The 20,736-nt window shown below is 32.6% G+C and overlaps 1 protein-coding gene across 3 annotated transcripts in view; it reads right to left on the bottom strand.

The window, feature by feature from the left end:
- The window catches only part of LOC126736038 (protein phosphatase 1 regulatory subunit 21), a 129,669-nt gene that overhangs the window by 22,789 nt on the left and 86,144 nt on the right, over positions 1–20,736 (bottom strand). The window contains exons 1-3 of one of the 3 annotated variants that reach the window (XM_050440237.1): positions 19,679–19,844; positions 19,417–19,563; positions 4,204–4,365 (exon numbers count right to left, since the gene is read on the bottom strand). In XM_050440237.1, coding sequence (XP_050296194.1) covers positions 4,204–4,365; positions 19,417–19,563; positions 19,679–19,738 — 369 coding nt within the window. In that variant the 5' untranslated portion in view covers positions 19,739–19,844. Of the gene's footprint in view, positions 1–4,203; positions 4,366–19,416; positions 19,564–19,678; positions 19,845–20,736 lie in introns of those variants that run through there. The other 2 variants (XM_050440236.1, XM_050440238.1) reach the window with 2 other exon arrangements.

Below are 20,736 nucleotides of genomic sequence, written 5' to 3'. Positions count from 1 at the left end.
ACAGGTCTGTTTAATGTTATGTTGAGCATAAGGGTCATCTGGTATTGGTCTTGGTATTGTAGTTGGGCACTTGTGTGTGTATAATGGTAGAGGTTAGCAGGAATGTGGGCACTTACTAGTACTATAATAATTGTATAAAAAGTCAATTTTTCTGTAGGGGTTTTATAGTTTCATGATGCCTAATTTGGTAGGTTCCCAAATTATTCACTTTACTCTTTGATAGTGCTTTAAGTGAAATTATTCTACAGCTATTTATTACTTTAATGTCTAATCGATCTTCAACTGGTGTTAGGAAGAATAATCAATTTAGTGTATCTTGTGCTCGAGTCTTAATAATCAATGTAGAAACTTTCATTTTTTCTGAACGTGCCTATAATTTTGTTCATTTATATTATTTTTTTTTGCAGATGAAAAACATAACAATAATATATTGGTTATAAACCAGGCGAGTATTCAATAAAAAAATCAAAATGACGCATTAGTCGAAATCTTGAATAAATCTGCCTACAACACAGAAAAACTTCCACAACAATTGAATATTGAGAAAGAAAACCTAATAAAATCACATACTCAAATGATTAACAACATAACGTGATTTGAGCAGCTTCAAGCTTTTAAAAATATTACTGCGTCTTTAGAGCCTACTATAAAGGTATTAGCCGACAGAGAAAACCAAGAACTGCATTTGTCAATTCCTCAAAATATTCCCCACAACAAAAGCATAATTCAACAAAGACGTTTGTAGTCCACAAAAAAAGCTCCAAGAAACCAAAAAAAAACGTGCTTGCAGCACCCAAAGCTGAGGAAGCTGATATAATAGCTAATCAACTTTTGTTTTCCACACTCAGGTCATAATATAATAATTAATAAATTGTTTATTGTTAAACTGTGTTGTTTTTTCTTTCATATAGACCTAAAATATACCTAGATTAAGTTCATATTTTGGAACTTGAGGAGAAAATCAGTATTACACACACTCAGCAAAACAATTATCGAATAGGTAGTTGAGAAAGAGGATTAAATTCAAATGATTGCGGCCTAGGCTTTCGTTATCAATTTTGGACGTCGATGAATAAAATTTGTTGTTATGACTTCGTTTTTACATTTTAATCACCTTAAAGAAACAGTTAAAGATTTCAGGAAAACACGTAATACTATTCTTAACATTAATTGTTGAGCAGTGTAGGTATTTAAATTTTACAAGTATCTTAATTTGACCTTGTAGGATCGAGGGAGCCAAAGTAGATTAGATAGATAGTCTATAGACGCGAGTGTATAACAATGGGCGGGGACAAAATAATAATTTTAGAAGTAATAGAGGCAGAAATAATTTTGAATTTAGGGGCAATAATGATAATAGTTTTAGAGGGAATTTTTCTCGAGGTCCGCGAAGTAATAATAATTTCAGGGGTAGAGGCTCTCGTTTTAGTAATTATTTACCAAGAGGTCAATCTAGTAGAAGAGGCCATTTTTTTAGTAATGGCAATCATTCCAATCAAAGGGGTTTTTACATGAATAATGAACCTGATGAACATACTAATAATATTGGAAATTATCATCAAAATAATAGCGATACATTTTTTCGAGGCTCAGCCGAATAAAAACACAGATTTTCATGATCCCTTTATATTTAATAGCAACGGGCTTAATTTTATTTATATGAAATATAAAAAGAATTTAAAAATTTTACTTGATACTGGCGCCTCAATAAGCGTAATTTTTAAAAATTGCATAGATCCAACAGAAAAAATTAATGGGTCAAAGAAACTAAAAATTAACGGAGTTGATGGAACAATAATTTCGCAAGGTTCAGCAAATTTGTGTTTAGATATAAATGGGTCAAATGTGTATCATGAGTTTTTGCTTATCGACAGTTATGAGGACAGCGTACGGGGTAATTGGCACAGATTTAGATTTAAATAATATAATATAATTAGATTTAGATAATAAATTTAGATTTCGAAAAGTTTTTATTTTTATTTAAAGAAGACAATAACAAAATAATTGCGCCTATTCAGTCGAAATATGAGAATTATACTTGTATTCCGGCAAGGCATGAAGTAATAAAATATTTTAACATTAACACAAATGAAGATTGTGTTGTTTTGCAAGATGAAATTTGTGAAGGTGTTTTTGTTGCAGGAATTTTAGTAAAATCTGTTTCTAATCGTATTCCGGTACGAATTCTTAACACACGAAATGAAGATGTAAACATAAAAAATTTTTTGCCAAAAATTGTACCGTTAAACCATTATAATATCTGTCAATTTAACCCAGTTCCCAAAACAGTGAATAGAGTAGATAATTTATTAAATACCTTAAAACTAGATCATCTCGAAAAATCACAAAAGTTCTCTTTGCAAAAAATTTGTTCAAAGTATTCAGATGTTTTTCACTTAAAGGGAGAAACTTCAGCAACAAAAATATACAAACAAAAAATTAATGTAAAACCTAATACTAATCCTGTTTATGTTAAACCATATCGTTTACTTTATTCTCAAAAAGGTGAACTTAACAAACAAATAGAAAAAATGTTACAAGATAATATAATTGAAAAAGCCAGTTCTCCATGGTCAGCCCCAATTTTATTAGTACCTTAAAAAGAAGATGAGCAAGGTAATAAAAAATGGAGAATGGTCATTGATTACAGAAAAACTCTAAATTCAAATATACAGGATGATAAATTTCCATTTTATCATTTAATTTTATCATCCACAGGATGATAAAATTATGAAGGCATTACATTATATAAGAAAATATTTCTCTCAAAATGTACAGTTTATATCATTTTATAACAAATATTGGAAAATTTATAAGAAAGTCATAAAATCTGCCAAATAAAACTACTATTAATAGAGTATTTTAAATTCAAAAAATAGATCAAAAGAGTCTTGGAGAATAGTCAACAAATTAAGAGGCAAAACCAACTCATCATCTCAGACTTCAATCCTTGATCCTAGCCAGATAAATGAGTTCTACTGCAATATTGAACGTAATATGAATTATGATACTTGCACTGATCATGTGGATTTTTGGGAATACTCATTTGTCTGTTTCGGATGCTTTCTTTTTTTACTCCGGTTTCATCATTAGAAATTCAGGAATTATTTGGACAAATTAAAAATAAAAATTATTCTGGGTAGGATGGCCGAAGTTATTTATTAATCTTATATTAAATCTTCATTTTTAACAGGTACCTTTCCTTCTTGTTTAAAAAAAGCTTTGTGATAACCCCTAAATGCTAAGCTGTTATTTCCAAAAAAAAAAATACAGTAAAAAGTAAGAATTTTGTGTCTAACAAATAAGGGACGACAAGTCTCTCGAGGATCGACCCTAAATAAACATCTAATAGCCTCTTTTGCAACATAAATACCTTATTAAAGACATACTGAGAACTCGAACAACAAAAGAAAAAATATAAAGCTTTAGCCACTGAGCTGTTTAAATTATTCACAATGACACGAAAAGCATAACAGCCAGAAGGTGCAACAGCAGTTGTTTATAAAATGAAAGTTTGCAGTTGTTGAAAAATATTTCAGAAAAATATTCTATGCCTCAATACAAATTATTAAATAGGTTTGCGATTCACATCTTTCAAATTTGATGTTCATATCTTTATTTCAATGTATTCATGTATTTTTTTTAGTATAACACTATAATTTTATTCTTTTTATGGGACCAAATTTTTTTATATTGTATATTTTATGACCCTTCACTCTGGTGATGGTTTTACGTGTTTTTTTTTTTGAAGACTGGCTATTTTTAGCTTCATTTTTTGTTGAACTAACTGGAACAATTTTTGTAACATCCTTATTTTATTTCAATTATAACTGTAGTTCTTAAGCATTGTTAACAACAGTTGATTTAAAGCTGAAAATTTTCTCTTTTGAAAATGCGTGTAAACTTGACAACAGAGAATCGATGAATATGTTTGTAAACAAAACACCTCTCTTGCCCCTTATACACATGTTGAACTGAAAGTTGTTGTTTACTAATTTTAGCCTTTCTAGGTTCTAAGAAAATATATCATAGAGTAGTAAAATGTCATTATATGCAGGGTGTTAAAAGAATTAAAAGAATTAATGTTGACGTCATACTTTTTACTTACCCGGATTTACCTTACCCGGCGAGAATATAGTTTTAAAGAAAGTTATCACAGAGAATTAAAATACTTAAAACCCCTTATACATAATTTATACTCACACTACTCAAAAGTTGTGCATTTTCTAGGATTTTCTTTTGAAATTCTTCATCTAAAATCCCTAAATCCATAACTTGATTGGACTGAATCATTTTTGATTTGCCTTTTTTACCATTATTGTTGCCTTGAAGTTCTTGCTGTAGAACTGATATCCTCTTAGTCAGCTAAAAATAAATCAATCATTATAGGGACACATTTAATTCATAATATGTAATATTGAAGTTTAGTGAAAATATTGTACTTTATCACTTTAAGGCAAGGAGAATTACTTTAAATGAATATAGTAATGATAAGCTGAAAATGTCAAGGTGCAAAACGAAAATAACCTAATTATACATGTAGGTTTTTTCTTGTTGTCTAGGGATTTCAATTAAAAAAAGCACTGAATCCTTTACTTAAAACTAAGTTTATTGTCAATGGAATAGTTGAAAAACAAAAACACTGGTTCACAGGTAAGAATTTCCGATAAGTATCGCACTAAGGTATAAGCTTCTTTAATTAAATGTTTTAACTTCTTTAAATAACATATGAGAAAAATTACGTCTTTAGTTGGCTTTTGATACGTCTTTCAATAAAAAAAAACATTGGGCAAACGTCTTGCGTCTTTTGGAACAAAACATACACGGCTCTTATATTTTATTCCCGACTTTTAATTTAATAGAGAAAGAACCCCATCTTAGGTACTTTTCCCTTCTTTTAACTTGCCCATAAAAATATAATATAGTCGCGTATCGCGCTACTGATCGTCGTAGTCTTTAACTCTGGAATACTATCGCTAATTCATGGGCTGCTAATACTATTGCTACGTAAAATTTACGTATATATTAAAATACTTGAAACATTAAACTCTTAAAAGGATTAGCAGAAAATAAAAGACTTGAAAAAATACTGTTTTTATAAATATATATTGAACATAAAATTTATAAACGTGGATAAAAAAGGTAGAAAAAACTAAAAACATTAATGACATATTTTAATTTAAAGCTCTTCACAAATCAGTTTTTTGCATTTGGGACAGTAGGTAACTGTCATACGTCTCTTAGCTGAAGGACAAGTTGAACAATTTTTTCTCTTTGGTTATCCTCTGCAATAGGTTCTATATATTTTTCTTGTTCATTCATTTATAAGTTTATCTACATAATGGTTTTTCCGCCTTGCCAAATAATATTCTGAAAATATATTACATACGAGTTAATAGATGCCATGTTAATCATGTTATAAAAACAAAAACTCAAAGGTCATCGTTTAGTTTTACGGTTAGTGCACATATTTTGGCACATTTACTCAAAGGTATCAACTGACCCTTTAGTTGAATTGTAAGTTTCTATAATATATGGCTTTTTTAAATCAGGTTTAATTTTTCCAATAGTAGTGTGGATTCTGGAAATAAGATTTACTGTTTTATTTTGCTTTGCTTCATATGAAACTAAAGTACTTTTGTGACTATATACAAAAATTGTAGTTCCTTGTCGTTCATTTTTATTTTCTTTATTATTTGTAGTGGCAGATGGGCTTTATTCTTCCGAATAGTGCCCACTACCGTAAGACTAAATGGTTTTGCTACAAACCGATCTACTAATGGCACAGACGTAAATCAATTATCCATGGTACGTTTCTGTAGTTCAATGAATAGGCTTCATAAGCTGCTCCACAAAAAAAATCAACTAATGATTTACTATATGTATTTGTTGATTTACCCAGATATGGTGAGGCGTTGATTAAATATTTCGTCGCCTCATCACAAAACATTACAATTTTTAGACCATACTTTGACAGTTTATTTGAAATGTACATCCTGAAGGGACATTTTCCTCTAAACCCTACTAATTGTACGTGCCTGGTTTGAAACTTCTTTTACGCAGTCAAAAATTCAAAGCGTCCCTTGCTTGAAAAAGTTTTATTGAAGCAAACTTTTGTTGATAAGTGGTTGTCTTTTAAGGCAGAAAGTATGTATGGACCCAAAAGCGATTTAAGTTCCACCAGATTTGTTTCAGATACAGTTTGTGATGCCACTTTATAATTTTTATTTTGTCTTATAATTTCCTGATTTGTATAAAATAAGACTTTGTTTAAAAGTGTATCAAGGAAAAATCACTGAAAGTGTGTAACTGGTTGTAGCAATTCCTTAGCCTCTTGTGTTGGATCTGGTCTCACATGATCAATATTTATGGATAGTATTTTTTCTCTCTTTTTAGGTTAAGTTTTCCACATACAACCATTTTTGCCTAGTAAATTTTTAACCTGTGGAACAACTGTGCAGTCTAGAGTGAGTAACTTCATCAGGCATTACAAAAAACAAACTCACTTCAAAGGCGTAAAAAGCAAAAAACAAACTTACCGAAGTACTTGGGGTAGACAACCTAGCTTGAACAATATTAGAGTTTTGACGTCTTTTAGAAATTTGAAAAGTACCTGGGTAACAAAAGGTGTTTTTTAAGTTATTCTCAAACGTTTCCTCAATGTCGTTCTCATCAGGAGCAAAATTAGGATCGGCTACGCTATCGTCAGAGTCACTACTCCGGTACAACAGCTCTTCCAGGTTGTCTATCTGTTAAACTTTTTTGAGATATTTTTTGGTAATCTAATACTGCTTATCACTATAACCACGTCAAAATTACGTCCTAAATAAAATACGGTTAATACTATAGCTACGTAAAAAATACGTGTCGGCTTTTAGAAATTCGGCTTCAACCAATACTGTAAATACACAGATCGAACTAGTTCAGGCGTGTCATACTCCTGATAGACCGCTTAAAGCACTACTGAGCGCTAAGGTGGGAGAAGGTAATAAAATTGAAGTGACACGCTAAACAGTGCTGTCCACACGTAAATATTACGTACAATAGCATTCCAGGGTTAATCTACCCTGCCAACAGAGACAACCAAGTTGTTCCAACCAAGTTGTTTGGTTGTCTCTGCTACTACTGTACGTTTAGCGGTCAAAATTATTATCAAAGAAGGTGATCGTCGGCATTTCAACGAAAAGCTAAAAGCGGTCTCTAATGTGTTTAGAACCGTACTGGGAATTGAAATTTAATATTTCTTTATATATGAATTGAATGTTTTTACATTATTATTGGTCATTAAATAATTAAATCCCACATACATATTGTCCAAACTTATTCAATCTATAGTAAAGTCTTTGCAGCAGTTCGCCATTGTCGCGAGTTCGCTATACTCCTTGTAACTTATTTACACAGTTTTAATGCAATGGCGACCAAATAAAAAAGCTAAACTTAGTCTACTCTTAACTAATGAGCGCCAAATACCAACGGAAGAACTAGACAAATTGCTAAAGCCCGACTAAGTATGCGCTAGAAAAGTTACATGGACTTTTCTGCTCTTACACTTTCACCTGTCACAGAAACAGAAAGCGTCAACCTGTTACACCACAAGGTCTCACTCGAGGTGATTCTTTGCAAATTCAGCACACTACAAAACTCTAAGAGCAGCGGTTCCAATAAAGTACTATCCGTACTATTGAAAAAATACTGCAGTTCTCTTATCAACCCTCCGTGTATCCTGTTCCATACCTTTTTCAACTGCGGGGTCTTTGCAGCTGTGTAAAGACAATGTTGTGCCTCTGTTTATGTCTGGATAGCGCAAAAACTTAAGGAACTACCAGGGAGTTTCTTTGTTGCCGATGGTATCAAAGGATTTTTAATGATAAACTCTCTGCTGCATTCAGAGCGTAGCACGGAAACAACACGGGTTTACTAAGTTTAGCAGATGAATGGCTAGCAACTTCACAGTTTTTAAGATAAGATGTTTGTTGGTGTTAGCAAAGGGTGTTCAAATAAGGACGCTCGAAAGTTAAAATGGAAAAAAGAGGAAAAAAATTTAAGTCAGCACTAAAAGTCTATAATGATCGTAAATAGCATTCGACGACATTATGTATGGAAGAGTATATCGTTTAAATGGCCACCGCGACTGCGCTGTACAGCGTGCATTCGCATGGTCCAATTTTCGAGCACTTTTCCGCACATTTCAGCGTCTACCTGTCCGAGGACGCGAATTATGTTGGTCCTTAATGCTGCAATTGTTTCTGGCTTATCCGCATACACTTGAGACTTCACGTAGCCCCACAGGAAAAAGTCTAAAGGCGTTATATCCCACAATCTTGGTGGCCAGTGCACATCGCCGCCGCGCGAAATAATGAAACCGTTGAACTTTTCATGCAGTAAATCCAGCGTTGCGCGTGCGGTGTGGCACGTAGCGCCATCCTGCTGGAACCAGATGTCTGTTAGATCCATATCGTCCAGTTGAGGCCACAGGAAATCATTAATCATGGCGCGATACCGATCTCCATTGACCGTAAGCGCGTTGCCCATAGCGTCCTCAAAAAAATATGGACCGATTACGCCGCCAGCCCAGAAACCGCACCATACAGTCACTTTAGCAGGATGCATAGCAATTGAGCAAGTCACTTCAGGATTTTGGTCAGCCCATATACGGCAATTCTGTTTATTGACATACCCGTTCATCTAGAAATGCGCCTCGTCGCTGAAGATGATTTTTCGTGCAAATGCAGGGTCGACTTGCAACTGCTCTAGAGCCCATGCGGCAAATGTACGGCGCTGTCCATGGTCTTGCGGTTTCAATTCTTGCGTCAATTGAATTTCGTACGCGTGCAATTTCAAGTCTCGACGCATAATTGTCCATGTTGAGGTCTTTGGAAGGGCAAGTTCTTGTGCACGTCGCCGCAATGACTGATGCGGGTCTTGACGCACGCTCTCTCGCACAGCAGCAATATTCTCGATTGTTCTTACTGTTCGTTGCCGTACGGGTGTTGTTTGGTCTGCCACTGAGCCAGTTCTCTCAAATTTATTGAGCAGACGTCGAATAGTAGACTCAGCAGGACGGCCATGCGCACCATAAATTGGACGCAATGCGCGGAACGTTTCACGAATCGAACATCTGTTTTGATGATAAATTTTCACAATTTCCACGCGTTGTCGAATCGTGTACTGCTCCATGATAAAATGTCAAGACTAACTTAATAACCTCACAAAATTTGACAGGTGTATCCCCACCGGTTTGGGCGCGCGCGCCGTTCAAACATCGAGCGTCCCTGAAATTTTAATATTAAAGAGATGCGTGCAAATTCTAAATTTTTAACAAAATTTGATTTATCTCCTAAACTATTAGTTTTTGGCATATTAAACCATTATCAAAAAAGATTGGTAATTACGCAAAGAATTCAAAAATGTTTTGCAATACAGGGTGTTCCATTTAAAAAAATTAACTTTTGTAGTGCCCTGCTTTTTCGGAGCACTCTGTATAGTCCAAAATATTTTTAAAATGTGAAGAATGCTTAACCAAATAATAGTCCAGGAGCACGTCATCGATAAATAATATCATCAATGCATAATACTACTCCGCGCTTTGAAAAACTCACCCTGTAAATACAGGCAGAAGTATATATGAAAGAACTTTTCAGAAATTCAGTCTTATGCTGGGGGATTGCCAGGGTGCTTTTATAGCGAATATATACATTATGTGTATCTCCCCTTTGAATAAGGAATTCTGACAGATTGATTCTGATTCATGAAAATTAAGTAATTTATGTACAGTGCAGCTTATACCCAAAAATCTTCTTTGGGCCATATTAAGACTATAGAGCTGCTTTACATGCTCACTCACATGAACCCTCCGAGGCAAATTTCTAGTAAATCTTACACAGGAATTTTGAGTTTTCTGGATTTTATATTTATTTTTTTCAGTTAAAAAAGGACCACATACAATATTTAAGTATCCAGCAATACTAAGCACTAAACTCTCTAAGTAAGGATTTTTTTTATACTAGCAGGCAAAATATCCTTAAATTCATATAATGACTTTAATTTATAATATGACTGTTGACAAATCTTATTTACATGCACATTAAATGACATTCGATTATCCGTACAAAGGCCCAGGTTTTTTACTTGATCTACCCATTCCAATTCAACACCATTGGTACTCCATTATTCAAGATACTTTCATTTCTTGACAACAGGATTGCCTGTGTTTTACCAGAATTAATAAAAAGTGAGTTTTTGTCAGCCCAATCAGAGATCATCTGTAAGTCAGCATTAATAATTAAAGAATAATGAGCAGAGCCAGCCACCAGAAAATAATTTGAATTGAGAAATTCCATCGCACGGTAGGCAAAACAGTTTTCAAATTTTGTTGTGTGATGAAAGGGAATATCAAAATGAACCACATTTTTAAGGTTAAGGTTATGTAAAGTGCCCCGTGCAGTCAAATATTCTGTAAGATAAGATGGAGAGTTGTGTTTTACAATTCGATATACAAACATAGCAAAGTGGATGTCAACACGAACATTGTATTTTAAATGTTAATTATTGACATATAATGGATTAATGTGGTCAAACTTACGACCTCCATAAACAAAACGCATACACATATTTTGAGCCAATTGTATTTTAGTTTTATACTCTTCTGTGAGGTAGCTGTAGTAAACCGAGTTACAGTAGTCTAAGCTGTGGCAGGATTAAGGATTTCACCAAGAGGTATTGAACATGGTCAGGAAGAACATATTTAAAAGAATAAAGGCTCTTCAATTTTAAGTAAACAGAGCACAGCTTCTTCAAAACATGCTGCTGAAAATTTATCGCAGATTTCTAGCATATTCAACAGACGGGATAATTACTCCTTTTATATGAAAAGTTGTAAAATTGAACTTAGTCCTAACGGCCTCGGACCCAATAATCAGGTGTACACTTTTTTTGGCATTATGCAACAAACCATGCCCAGAAGACCAGCCGGAAACATTGTCCAGAGCAACATTGACACCAGCAACTACCTCGCAAGAATCTTCAGAATAAAATGAACATAGAAGCAGAGTATCATAAGCATATAGATGTGATGAGCATTGATGAATCTGAGATGGTAGGTCAGCAGTAAAAAGGGCAAAAAGTACGGGACCAAGAAGGGACTCCTGAGGCACTCCATGTTGAAGATATTGAATATCAGACCTAGTCCCATCAAGGTCCACAACCTGCCTTCTATGCTTTAGATATATGAGAACCAGCGACAAGCTTGATCAGAAAATCCAAAAAAGTGCAGCTTAGCAATCAGCCTGAATAATCATATAGATATTATAATCAAAAAGTACCAGACAGAAGACCCTTGATTCATCCATATTTATAGATATTCAACTAGTAACCCTGCTAATGCCGTTGCTGTGCTATGACAAGCTCCAAATCCAGACTAAACATCCGGCAATATGTGTTGAGAGTGAACAAAATTGTTCGTCATGTCGGAAACCAGTCGTTCAAGCATTTTCTCAAGGATCGTCAAGAGGCTAATTGGTCGTAATTCATCCAGGCTACCGACATGTGTAGTCTTGGGCCGTGGCTTTACTAATGCTGTTTTCCACATGATAGAATATTTGCCATTCTGTAAACAGTTATTGTAAATAGTCGTTATCACAGGAGCCAAAAAATCAATGCTAAACAGAAGCATATCGTAACTTATCCCATCAATATCCATACATTTTGATTTAATCTGCGAAAATGATTTATAAACATCATACTCTGTAACGATCGATAATTTGAAGGTGTTATGCGATGAAGGTAATATAGTGTCGGACGAATAATATTTGATCAGCTCCGGGTCCACTGGGATGGCCCTATCGCCTATGCTGGCACAGTAATAGTTAATTCTTGTGACATATTTCAGGCTACCAGGGATTTAAAATGAAGCCCTAGAATGAACATTCCAACTATTATGCTTTCACCAAATCTTTTTAGAATTATTTTTAACCTTATTCAATTGAAAAGTCAGATAAGCCTTTTTTTCATTTTTTATTGCAGTTGATAAGTAATGCTTAAGATCTAGGTAGTAATTTTTATCAGACGAAGCAAGTGAGCGCTTGTATCTATTATATGCTTTTTTCTTCAGTTTTATAATTTCTTTGATTGTCTCAGTTATATATGGTTTAGGTCGTGTTCTAAGCTTTATAGTTTTTAAAGGCGCAAAGTAATCAAAAATTTCAATTAGTTGCTTGTTCAGTATTTTTATGGTTTGGAGGATTGTGTTTTTCTTCAGAACTGCCTAAATACATTGGAGGTATGGTGCGCTGTTAACAGGTTACGCTTAAATGCGGCTCAATGTAGTGTGGTCAGTTACTCTAGATTAAAAAAACCCTTAAAGTTTGGTTACTTTATTAATTATACTATTTTGAGTAGATTAGAACAAATTACTGATCTTGGTATCACCTTTGACTCTGAATTTACATTCGTTCCACCAAGGCTTGGGTTCATAATTAGAAGTTCTCCGAGTTTTACTTTGGAATCTACATTAACACTGCTTTTCTGTTGCTTTGTGAGATCAAAACTGGAGTTTGGCTGCATTATATGGAATTCGCTCTATCATAATCATGTTGGTCTCCTTGAATCTGTTCAGCATAGATTTGCTAAGTTTTTGGCCTTCAGGCAGGATGGCATATATCCAGTTAGAGGGTTTGATCATTGGCAACTATTGGAACGCTTCAATCTACATCCATTACATCTCAGAACAATGATCTTCTCTGTAAAATTCCTGTATGGGTTACTGAATGGATTAATTGATGGTCCTGTACTTCTTTCTGGTGTACGTTTCATGGTGCCTAGGCTTAATGCTAACATTCTTTCTGCCAAGGCCTCATACTAACATCCTGTTGCAATCGCCGCTATATACAATATGCGCTATATTTAATCGGATCTGTCACATGTATGATATAAATTTCTCTCCGGTTCATGTGATTGTTGATATATTGGTGGATCATTATTCTTGGGATTAAGACCCAGGAAGTTATAGTTAGTAGGTATATTTTAGTTAATTTAATTTTGTTGAATCTGTGATTATCTTGTTAAACTTTTATAATTGGATTTTTATATCATACTAATAGTTATTTGTTCTCATTTTTTGGATAACTTTTGAGATTGTGACTTTACTTTTTTTCTTTTCTTTTTATTCTTTTAGGTTTGTTTTGTGTTTTTTTTTTCTTTAAACTATATTTTTCATTGTATTGCAACTGTTTCCTGTTATTGGGCAAGTTGCCTGTTGGAAATAAAGGCTTATTATTATTATTATAAATTCAGAAACCATGTCCTTAAATGGTAGCCTATTACGCCATTGGCAGTTAACGTCGTACTTTTTTTTCGTGGAACGTTTGAAAGTAAAATTCGTACTATTCTTATAATATTATTACCCAAAAGCAATAGTTGAGGTTTGATGTTCAGATTTTGTTTTAGTTGAAGATTTTCAGAATCGGTCGCTATGATTCAGGATATTAAACTTTTTGCTAAAAATATCTGCTAAATTATTGGGATCTTCAATTATGTGATCATTAATATATAATGTTAGATTTTTATTTGTCTTTGTACGATTACTGACTATTAAAAATTATCCGAGCTGTTTTAGATTTATTTCTAGAATTTAATAAGTTACTATCATTTATTGACTTTCTATATTAAGATATGTAAGCTCTATAGTATTTTTTTCTATTTTATATTAGATCTGATATGCCTAATATATAAACCTTGCATGCAATATCATCCAAGGGAAAGTTGAAAAACACATTGTCCACCTGAGATGCACTGGTACTCTCTACCCTTGTCATTTCATGTTGTCCCAACCCAACCCAACCCACAAGATATAAACAGTCTGTTATGCTAAAAACTAAATTAATCATGATTAGTACTGAAATCGACATTAAAGTCACCACAAACAACCATAAATTTCTTTGGAGAGTACAGATCACCCAGAACATTGCTGAGACTAGAAAGAAAAAAACATCTAAATTACCCTTTGGAGGTCTATAGATACATATAATTATTACAGATTTTGAGTTTAGCTGTATTTGTGTTACACAAAATTCACATTCTTTTTCAGTTGGTAAAATATCGCAATTAATAATTGCAATATTTTGCAATTTTTAATATCTCTTTTTTTTAGGACTTTCTTCAGGACTACTTGGTTAATGCTGTGGAGCAGGGATATCAAATCGCTATAGTTTATATCGACTTAACAAATGCCTTCGACCGAGTTTGGCATCAGCTTCTCACCCAAAAGCTCACCAAAGCTGGTGATTCGGGTACCTATATCAAGTGAATTCAGTCGGATCTTAGCAACCGCAAGCAGTATGGAAGAGTTAGTAATATTCAGTCTTGTGTTAATTGGTGGTATTTATCATCCCACCTGTGTTATTCTTAATTTTTCCTAACAGTGGCGTTCGTAATTTTTGTAAGAGTGAATGTCTATTATACGCGGACGATCTCAAACTATATATTAGCGTAAAAAACAAAGACGACTAACTTCTATTCTATAGCAATTTAATCACACTTTAACCCTTTAGTCAACTGGTGCAAAAACAGCTATAATGTGCTATTCTAAACTTATTTTATGTGACTATTTAATTGAAAATCATGTTTTAGAAAAGGTTGATAATTTTAATGACTTGGGAGTTATTTTAATTAGTGATTTAAGATTTAACAAACATATTTACGCAATTATTTTAAAAAGTTTCTTACATCATACCTGTTATCTGTAATTCTTGAGCTATTAAGTCACTGTACAATTGTCTTGTCGGAAGCGTTTTAAAGTATTGGTCTGTGATATGGTGTCAATTGTATACATGTTGTGTTAGTTGTGTAGAACAGGTTTAAAATAAGTTCTGAAATTTCTTATTGTATAAACTAAAACTTCTGTATAATGTTGGATTGAGGGATTCATGCAAGCCTATCTCTTTAAGAAATAAAATTATAACATCACCCTTGTTTATTTATTCTTGACAGAGGGTTTGCTTTTGAGAAAGTATAGGCATTTAATTTTGCAAGGAGAACATCTTACTCAACATTCACAAACTATTCATCTCTACCAATACCCACTAAAGTCGAAATTATACCCATTTGTAATGACGTCATTTTTGTTTATCTTTGTTTAGCATATTCCAAACAGCGGCGACAACAAACTTTTGAAAAAAATTGGTGTCTGATGATTATTCATCTTTTATATACTAGGTTATGTGAAATATCCGTTACTGTCAATCAAAAATATTGGTTTGTCAACTTGTTCTTGAAAGTTACTTCGAAAAGTGTTAGATAATGCCTAAAAAAAGATATAATAGGTATAATGAACAATCGCAGCTGATGATTTTAAATATATTTGCTTTTTTTCAACTGGAAAAGGAACAAGTCCGAAACGGAATTGCACTTCAAATTGAGAATGTGATACAGCGAGCCGCAAATGCAACAAAATTGAGCACAACAACGATCGCAAATATAAAGAATGGGATAAAATCAGATCAGGATTACGCAGCCCGTATATCTTCCAAGCAAAAGACAGAAAAAACCAAAATTACAACATATTTGAAACATAGAATTCGGGACAATTTATTCTATGTACGCCAGAAAAGAATATGTAATATTGGCAACAATAAGAGAAAAGTTCAGGGAAGAAATTGAATATTTTGAGTTTTCCATTGACTCCTTAAGAAGATGGATCAATAGTATAGGCTTCAAGTGGAAAAAATCAAATAACAGAAAATATTTGATGGACTTGCCAAATATTGTTCATAAAAGAATCAATTTTTTAAGGGAGTATATCAAAAATAGAAATGTAGGTCTGGAAGGTTTTACTCCAGGTTTCATTGACGAGACGTGGATTTTTAGCAAGGGATCATTTCGTAGTAGCTGGCAAGATGACACCAAGCACACGGATTCAAGGAAAAACAGTGAAGGTAAAAATTATCTGGTTATCTTTTTAGATTTTTTTTTGATTAAAAACTATTGCCCTTGTAAGGGCCCTCTAACTTTATAATTTCATCTGTTTCATAGTTTCATATAATTTCTCTCTAAGACAATATGAGGGAATTTAACTCCATACACTACTCGTATGTGCATGGAACATTACTTATTAATTATATTAAATTTATGTTCTGGAAGAATGATTTCTAAAAGAAGAGAATTGAATTATCTTTTATTTTTAAGGTCATTGTTATATCGTGGTCCACGCCGGAACCAAAGATGGCTTCATCAAGGGTGCAAATTTAATATTCAAGAGTGGATTAAAGACGGGAGATTATCATGACAATATGAACAGGAAAAACTTCGAAAACTGGTTTAAAACTCAGCTGGTTCCAAATCTTCCCCCAAAGTCATTTATAATCATGGCAATACAAGTTACCATTCTGGTTTATTAGAAGAAATTCCGAGAAAATCTTGGACAAATCAGAGACTGACCGAATGGTTGAAGCAAAAAAAAGAATATTGGCTTTTCAGAAAAAGTCATGAAAGATAAAATATGGAGTATTGCACGCAGAAACTGCTCTAGTGAAAAGTACTTCCTTGATGAATACGTTAAACCTTTAGGATACAAAATTTTGCGACTGCCACCATATCATTGCCAGTTTAATGCAATTGAAATGGTATGGTCGAAATGTAAACGAAAATATGATCAATATATTTCCAATTTTAAGGGGTCACCTTCAGAAGTTCTGTCTACATGGGAAAGGGTAATAAACAAAATTTCTATAGATCATTGGCAAAAATATGTTTTTTTCATACAGAAAAGGTAATTGAAAAGGCTTGGGAGGCAATACAAGTGTGTGATGCCTATGACATTCTGCCACTTGTGATTACGACTGACGAAGACGACGATGACGAAGGCAATATCTCTGATTTCAGTTCTGACTCTGACAATACTGACGAGATTGATTAAGCTTTTTTTGTTCTAGCAAATTTTATTTTATGATCGTCGTTTAAGTATTCAATCATATCGTTGCAATTTCATTAACTTGGTAATGCAATACGGCGTGTTTTTTTTTGAGTTTGTATGTTTTATTTTTTGGAATGGTATTTTCATTTTAATGTGTTAACATATTCCTTCAAGCAGCATTTTTTTTTCACAAACAAGTAAATTAAATTGTCAGTATTTAAATTGCGGTCTTTTGCTTGGAAAATATATGAGCAGCGTAATCCTGATCTGATTTTATCCCATTCTTCTTTATATTTGCGATCGTTGTTGTACTCAATTGTGTTGCATCTGCGGCTCGCTCTATCACATTCTCAATCTGAAGTGCAATTCCGTTTCGGACTTGTTGTTTATGTCCCATTATTTATGATTAATTATAATAATATTTGTTAATTGTTGTTAAACAATTTGTTAAAAGTTTGTTAATAATACAATAAGTACTACAAGATTTTTTTAAATTTTTTGGGAATGAAAGTATATACACAAATATAAAAATATAATAATATGCTGCTAAAATAAATCATTTGTTAATTTCTGAACGTATAAAAATACATAGCAGACTATTAATTTCTGAAGACGATGGTAAAGTTTCTAACCTAATATTGATTGGCAAAAATATCTACGGCATACGTTTTTTCCCACCTGGATGACGTAACTACAAATGGGTATAATTTCGACTTTAATAATCAATTAAAGGGATTATTTTTTTATGACGCAAAACAAATATATCACCACTTACCCTTTAATTTCAAAGACTTTAAAAAATTCCAATGCAAAGGTAAGGAACTTCTAGTTAGCACAGCATATAATTATGTGAAGGAATACTTTAGTTGTCAACTTATTTCAAGGTAATGTTGTATTATCTGGTATAAAGTTTAAGTTAAAAATAGTAATAATAGTAAGTTTTTATATTTTAATAGTTATATATATACTTGTATTTTATAACCTTTATATTTTTTATGTGTTTTAAATCTGATCTACTTTTATTTAGAGTTAATTTTAATTTCATTTAATGTGAAGAATGTTTTGAGTTTGAGAGGCACTACTTATGAAACTAGAATTCAATTGGCTGAGCTCAAAAATCTCAAGGTCCGAAGAGAAAAATCCCTTGTTATTTTTCTTTAGAAACTGTTACATGAACAAATGGAATGCAATTACCAGCTAAGTAGAGTACTTAGAGTGTTTTAAAGAACCAAACATCTACAGCAATTACTTTATCACAAGCAGCATCAAACCAACTATGAACAAGGCTTTTGCCATAATTTGATAAAACTTATCATAAATTATACATTTACGGTACAACTTAATGACTTTCAAAAACCATGTAAAAAATTCTAATATATGTTCATTTTAGAAACTTAACACTTTGAAGAATTTTATAGTACTATTTGGAGTGTTTTGACTATGTAACCTTTGTACTTTTGTGATAAATAAATACTAAAAATAAAATAAAATGCAATGATCATTTGGCTTTAATTGTTGCATGAGCTGTATTTTATAGGTACTTATGCAAAGATTCTTATACATAAAACTTTTCACATAGTTGAAGAACAAAGAATGAATCTACATTTCAAAGTCTTCTTCAACACTATTCACTAAATAATGAGTAAAACTAATGCAAAAACAATCAATAACTGCACAAACCAGTTGCTTATAGCAAGAAGATTATTGTAAACTTTCTCCAGACAAAGCTCTAAATACTATTGTGTCCAGTTCTTTAATGTTATTAGGAGTCTAATTAAAGAACTGATATAAGAAATCTTGAAGGCAAGATTTTTTTAAAGAAAATTTAATTATATTTGGTAAATGGTGCTTTTTATTTTTTTGATGAATACTTGCCTGCATTTATTTGCTGATTCTGTATGAAGTTTGTTTTATTTAGGCTTTCTATTGTTATATTTTGTTTAGATATTAATATGTAATAATTGAAATTTCTACTTTGTTATAGATATTTCTAGCCATTAGACTTGTGCAAAGATATACTGTATAATATATATACTAATAAATATTTTATTTATTTTGTCAAAAAATTTTTTCACTGTAAAATCTTCTTTATATTAATCCTAAATGCCAGATCCTTGTGAACCTTTGGAACCATACAGTAGCTATTCAATGTGTTTTAGGTTTTGCAGTTCAAAGTTGCCCTGACCAGAAATTTTCATAGTTTGTTTGAAAAGCATAATGTTTATGATTTTGTAATAAAGTTAAACCATAATTTGACCAAACTATCAAATTATTTCAGCCAATTATTACCGACTCCACTAAAGCAAAATAAACTGTCCTAGGAATCCTAAAATTTAATTGTTCTTATCTCAAATAAGTGTTTAACTCTTTGTTGTCAACATGTTTTCAAGGAAGATATTTCCAATTTAATGTTCCTTTTATACTTTTATAACATCTACACTGCCACTCAAAGGTGCAAGTAATCATAAAGTAATAATAAGTCATTTTAAAGAAATTGCTGATTAAGGTACCTGCTCATTGCGAAAAGTAAGGCTTTCCATCTCTTGGTCATGTTTCCTTATTGTTTGTTCATGGTTCCTGACTAGATCTTTCAATTCAGAATTTTTGGCTTGTTCATCTAAAACGGCTTTTTTAAGGACATTCGCTTGAGATCGCACCTTTAAAAACAAAAACATAGGTTTGGAATGTTTATAAACAAATGTTATTTTAACATTTTTTAGGTAATGTAGATATGGAGGAGCTTTTGGGCGTTTTTTCTATTTGTACGTTTACCTTGGAATATTCAGCAGCAAGTTTTTGATATTTTTCTTCTAAATCAGATGGTTTTTCCATGTTTTATGGGCTTTGCATATTACATTACATCAAAACATTTTTAATTTTTGCTTATGAAAACAAAAATAAATTGAGGTTAAGGTAAAAAAAGGGAAGAAAATCTCATTTGTTTTGATCTTTGTCACAATTTAAAACGTCAATCTAGACTAAAGCTTAGTCCAGACCGGACGATAATCGTCGGCAACAAAGCGATTCTCGATGTTGTCGACCGATGTTGTTATTATGGCGGCAACTTTGCAACATCGGACAAAGCGACGACGGCATAAACATCAAAGAACGTTGGTTGTTGTTGTTGCGTGTTTCCCGCCTAAAATGGGTAACATCGGCCAGTGTGGACCGTATGTGGCAAAACTGATATAATTGTGTTGATTTTTTTTCGGTATTAAGATATATAGGGTGTTTCAGAGTTGTGGTGCCAAAACCTTAGGCGAGATTCCGCTCAGCAAAATAAGAAAAAAAGTTTATATGAACATGGGTCCGGAAATGTTTCGTTTCCGAGATACAGGGTGTCAACTTTTTTCCAAAAATTAAGTTTTTTATTAATAACTTAGAAATGCGTTAGTCGATTTCATTGAATTTTTTACAGTTTATTTAAACCATTATCAGACATCTACTGAAGCAATTAAATTTGATCCGAAATTTCCAGGGGCGTACCAATAGAGCAAGTATTTTGTCTTTTTGTAGAAAAAAATATCACCCTGCAACTTTTTTGCGGTTTTTATTTACTTATTTTAAAAAACCCACTAAAATACAACTTTTTGGTCTCTTGACTTTTTTTAGTGTCCCGCTTCGTTTTTGAGAAAAAATTACAATACGGCACCACGGCACGTCTCTGAACTCCATAAGGAAAAATAAAAATGCTTAGGAATTATCCAAAAATGTATCGCAGTTTATTTATTTTTGAAAACTAAAAAAAAACATTACCACGTAGATAACATCGAAATCGTAAATAATCGTAACTAACATCGAAAATACCGAAATTACATTCCTATCCATTC

This window comes from Anthonomus grandis, chromosome 5 (genome assembly GCF_022605725.1).
Source record: "Anthonomus grandis grandis chromosome 5, icAntGran1.3, whole genome shotgun sequence".
NCBI lineage: Eukaryota > Metazoa > Arthropoda > Insecta > Coleoptera > Curculionidae > Anthonomus > Anthonomus grandis.
The sequence above is the reverse complement of the archived record's forward strand: the minus strand, read 5'-3'. Positions and strand labels throughout refer to the sequence as shown.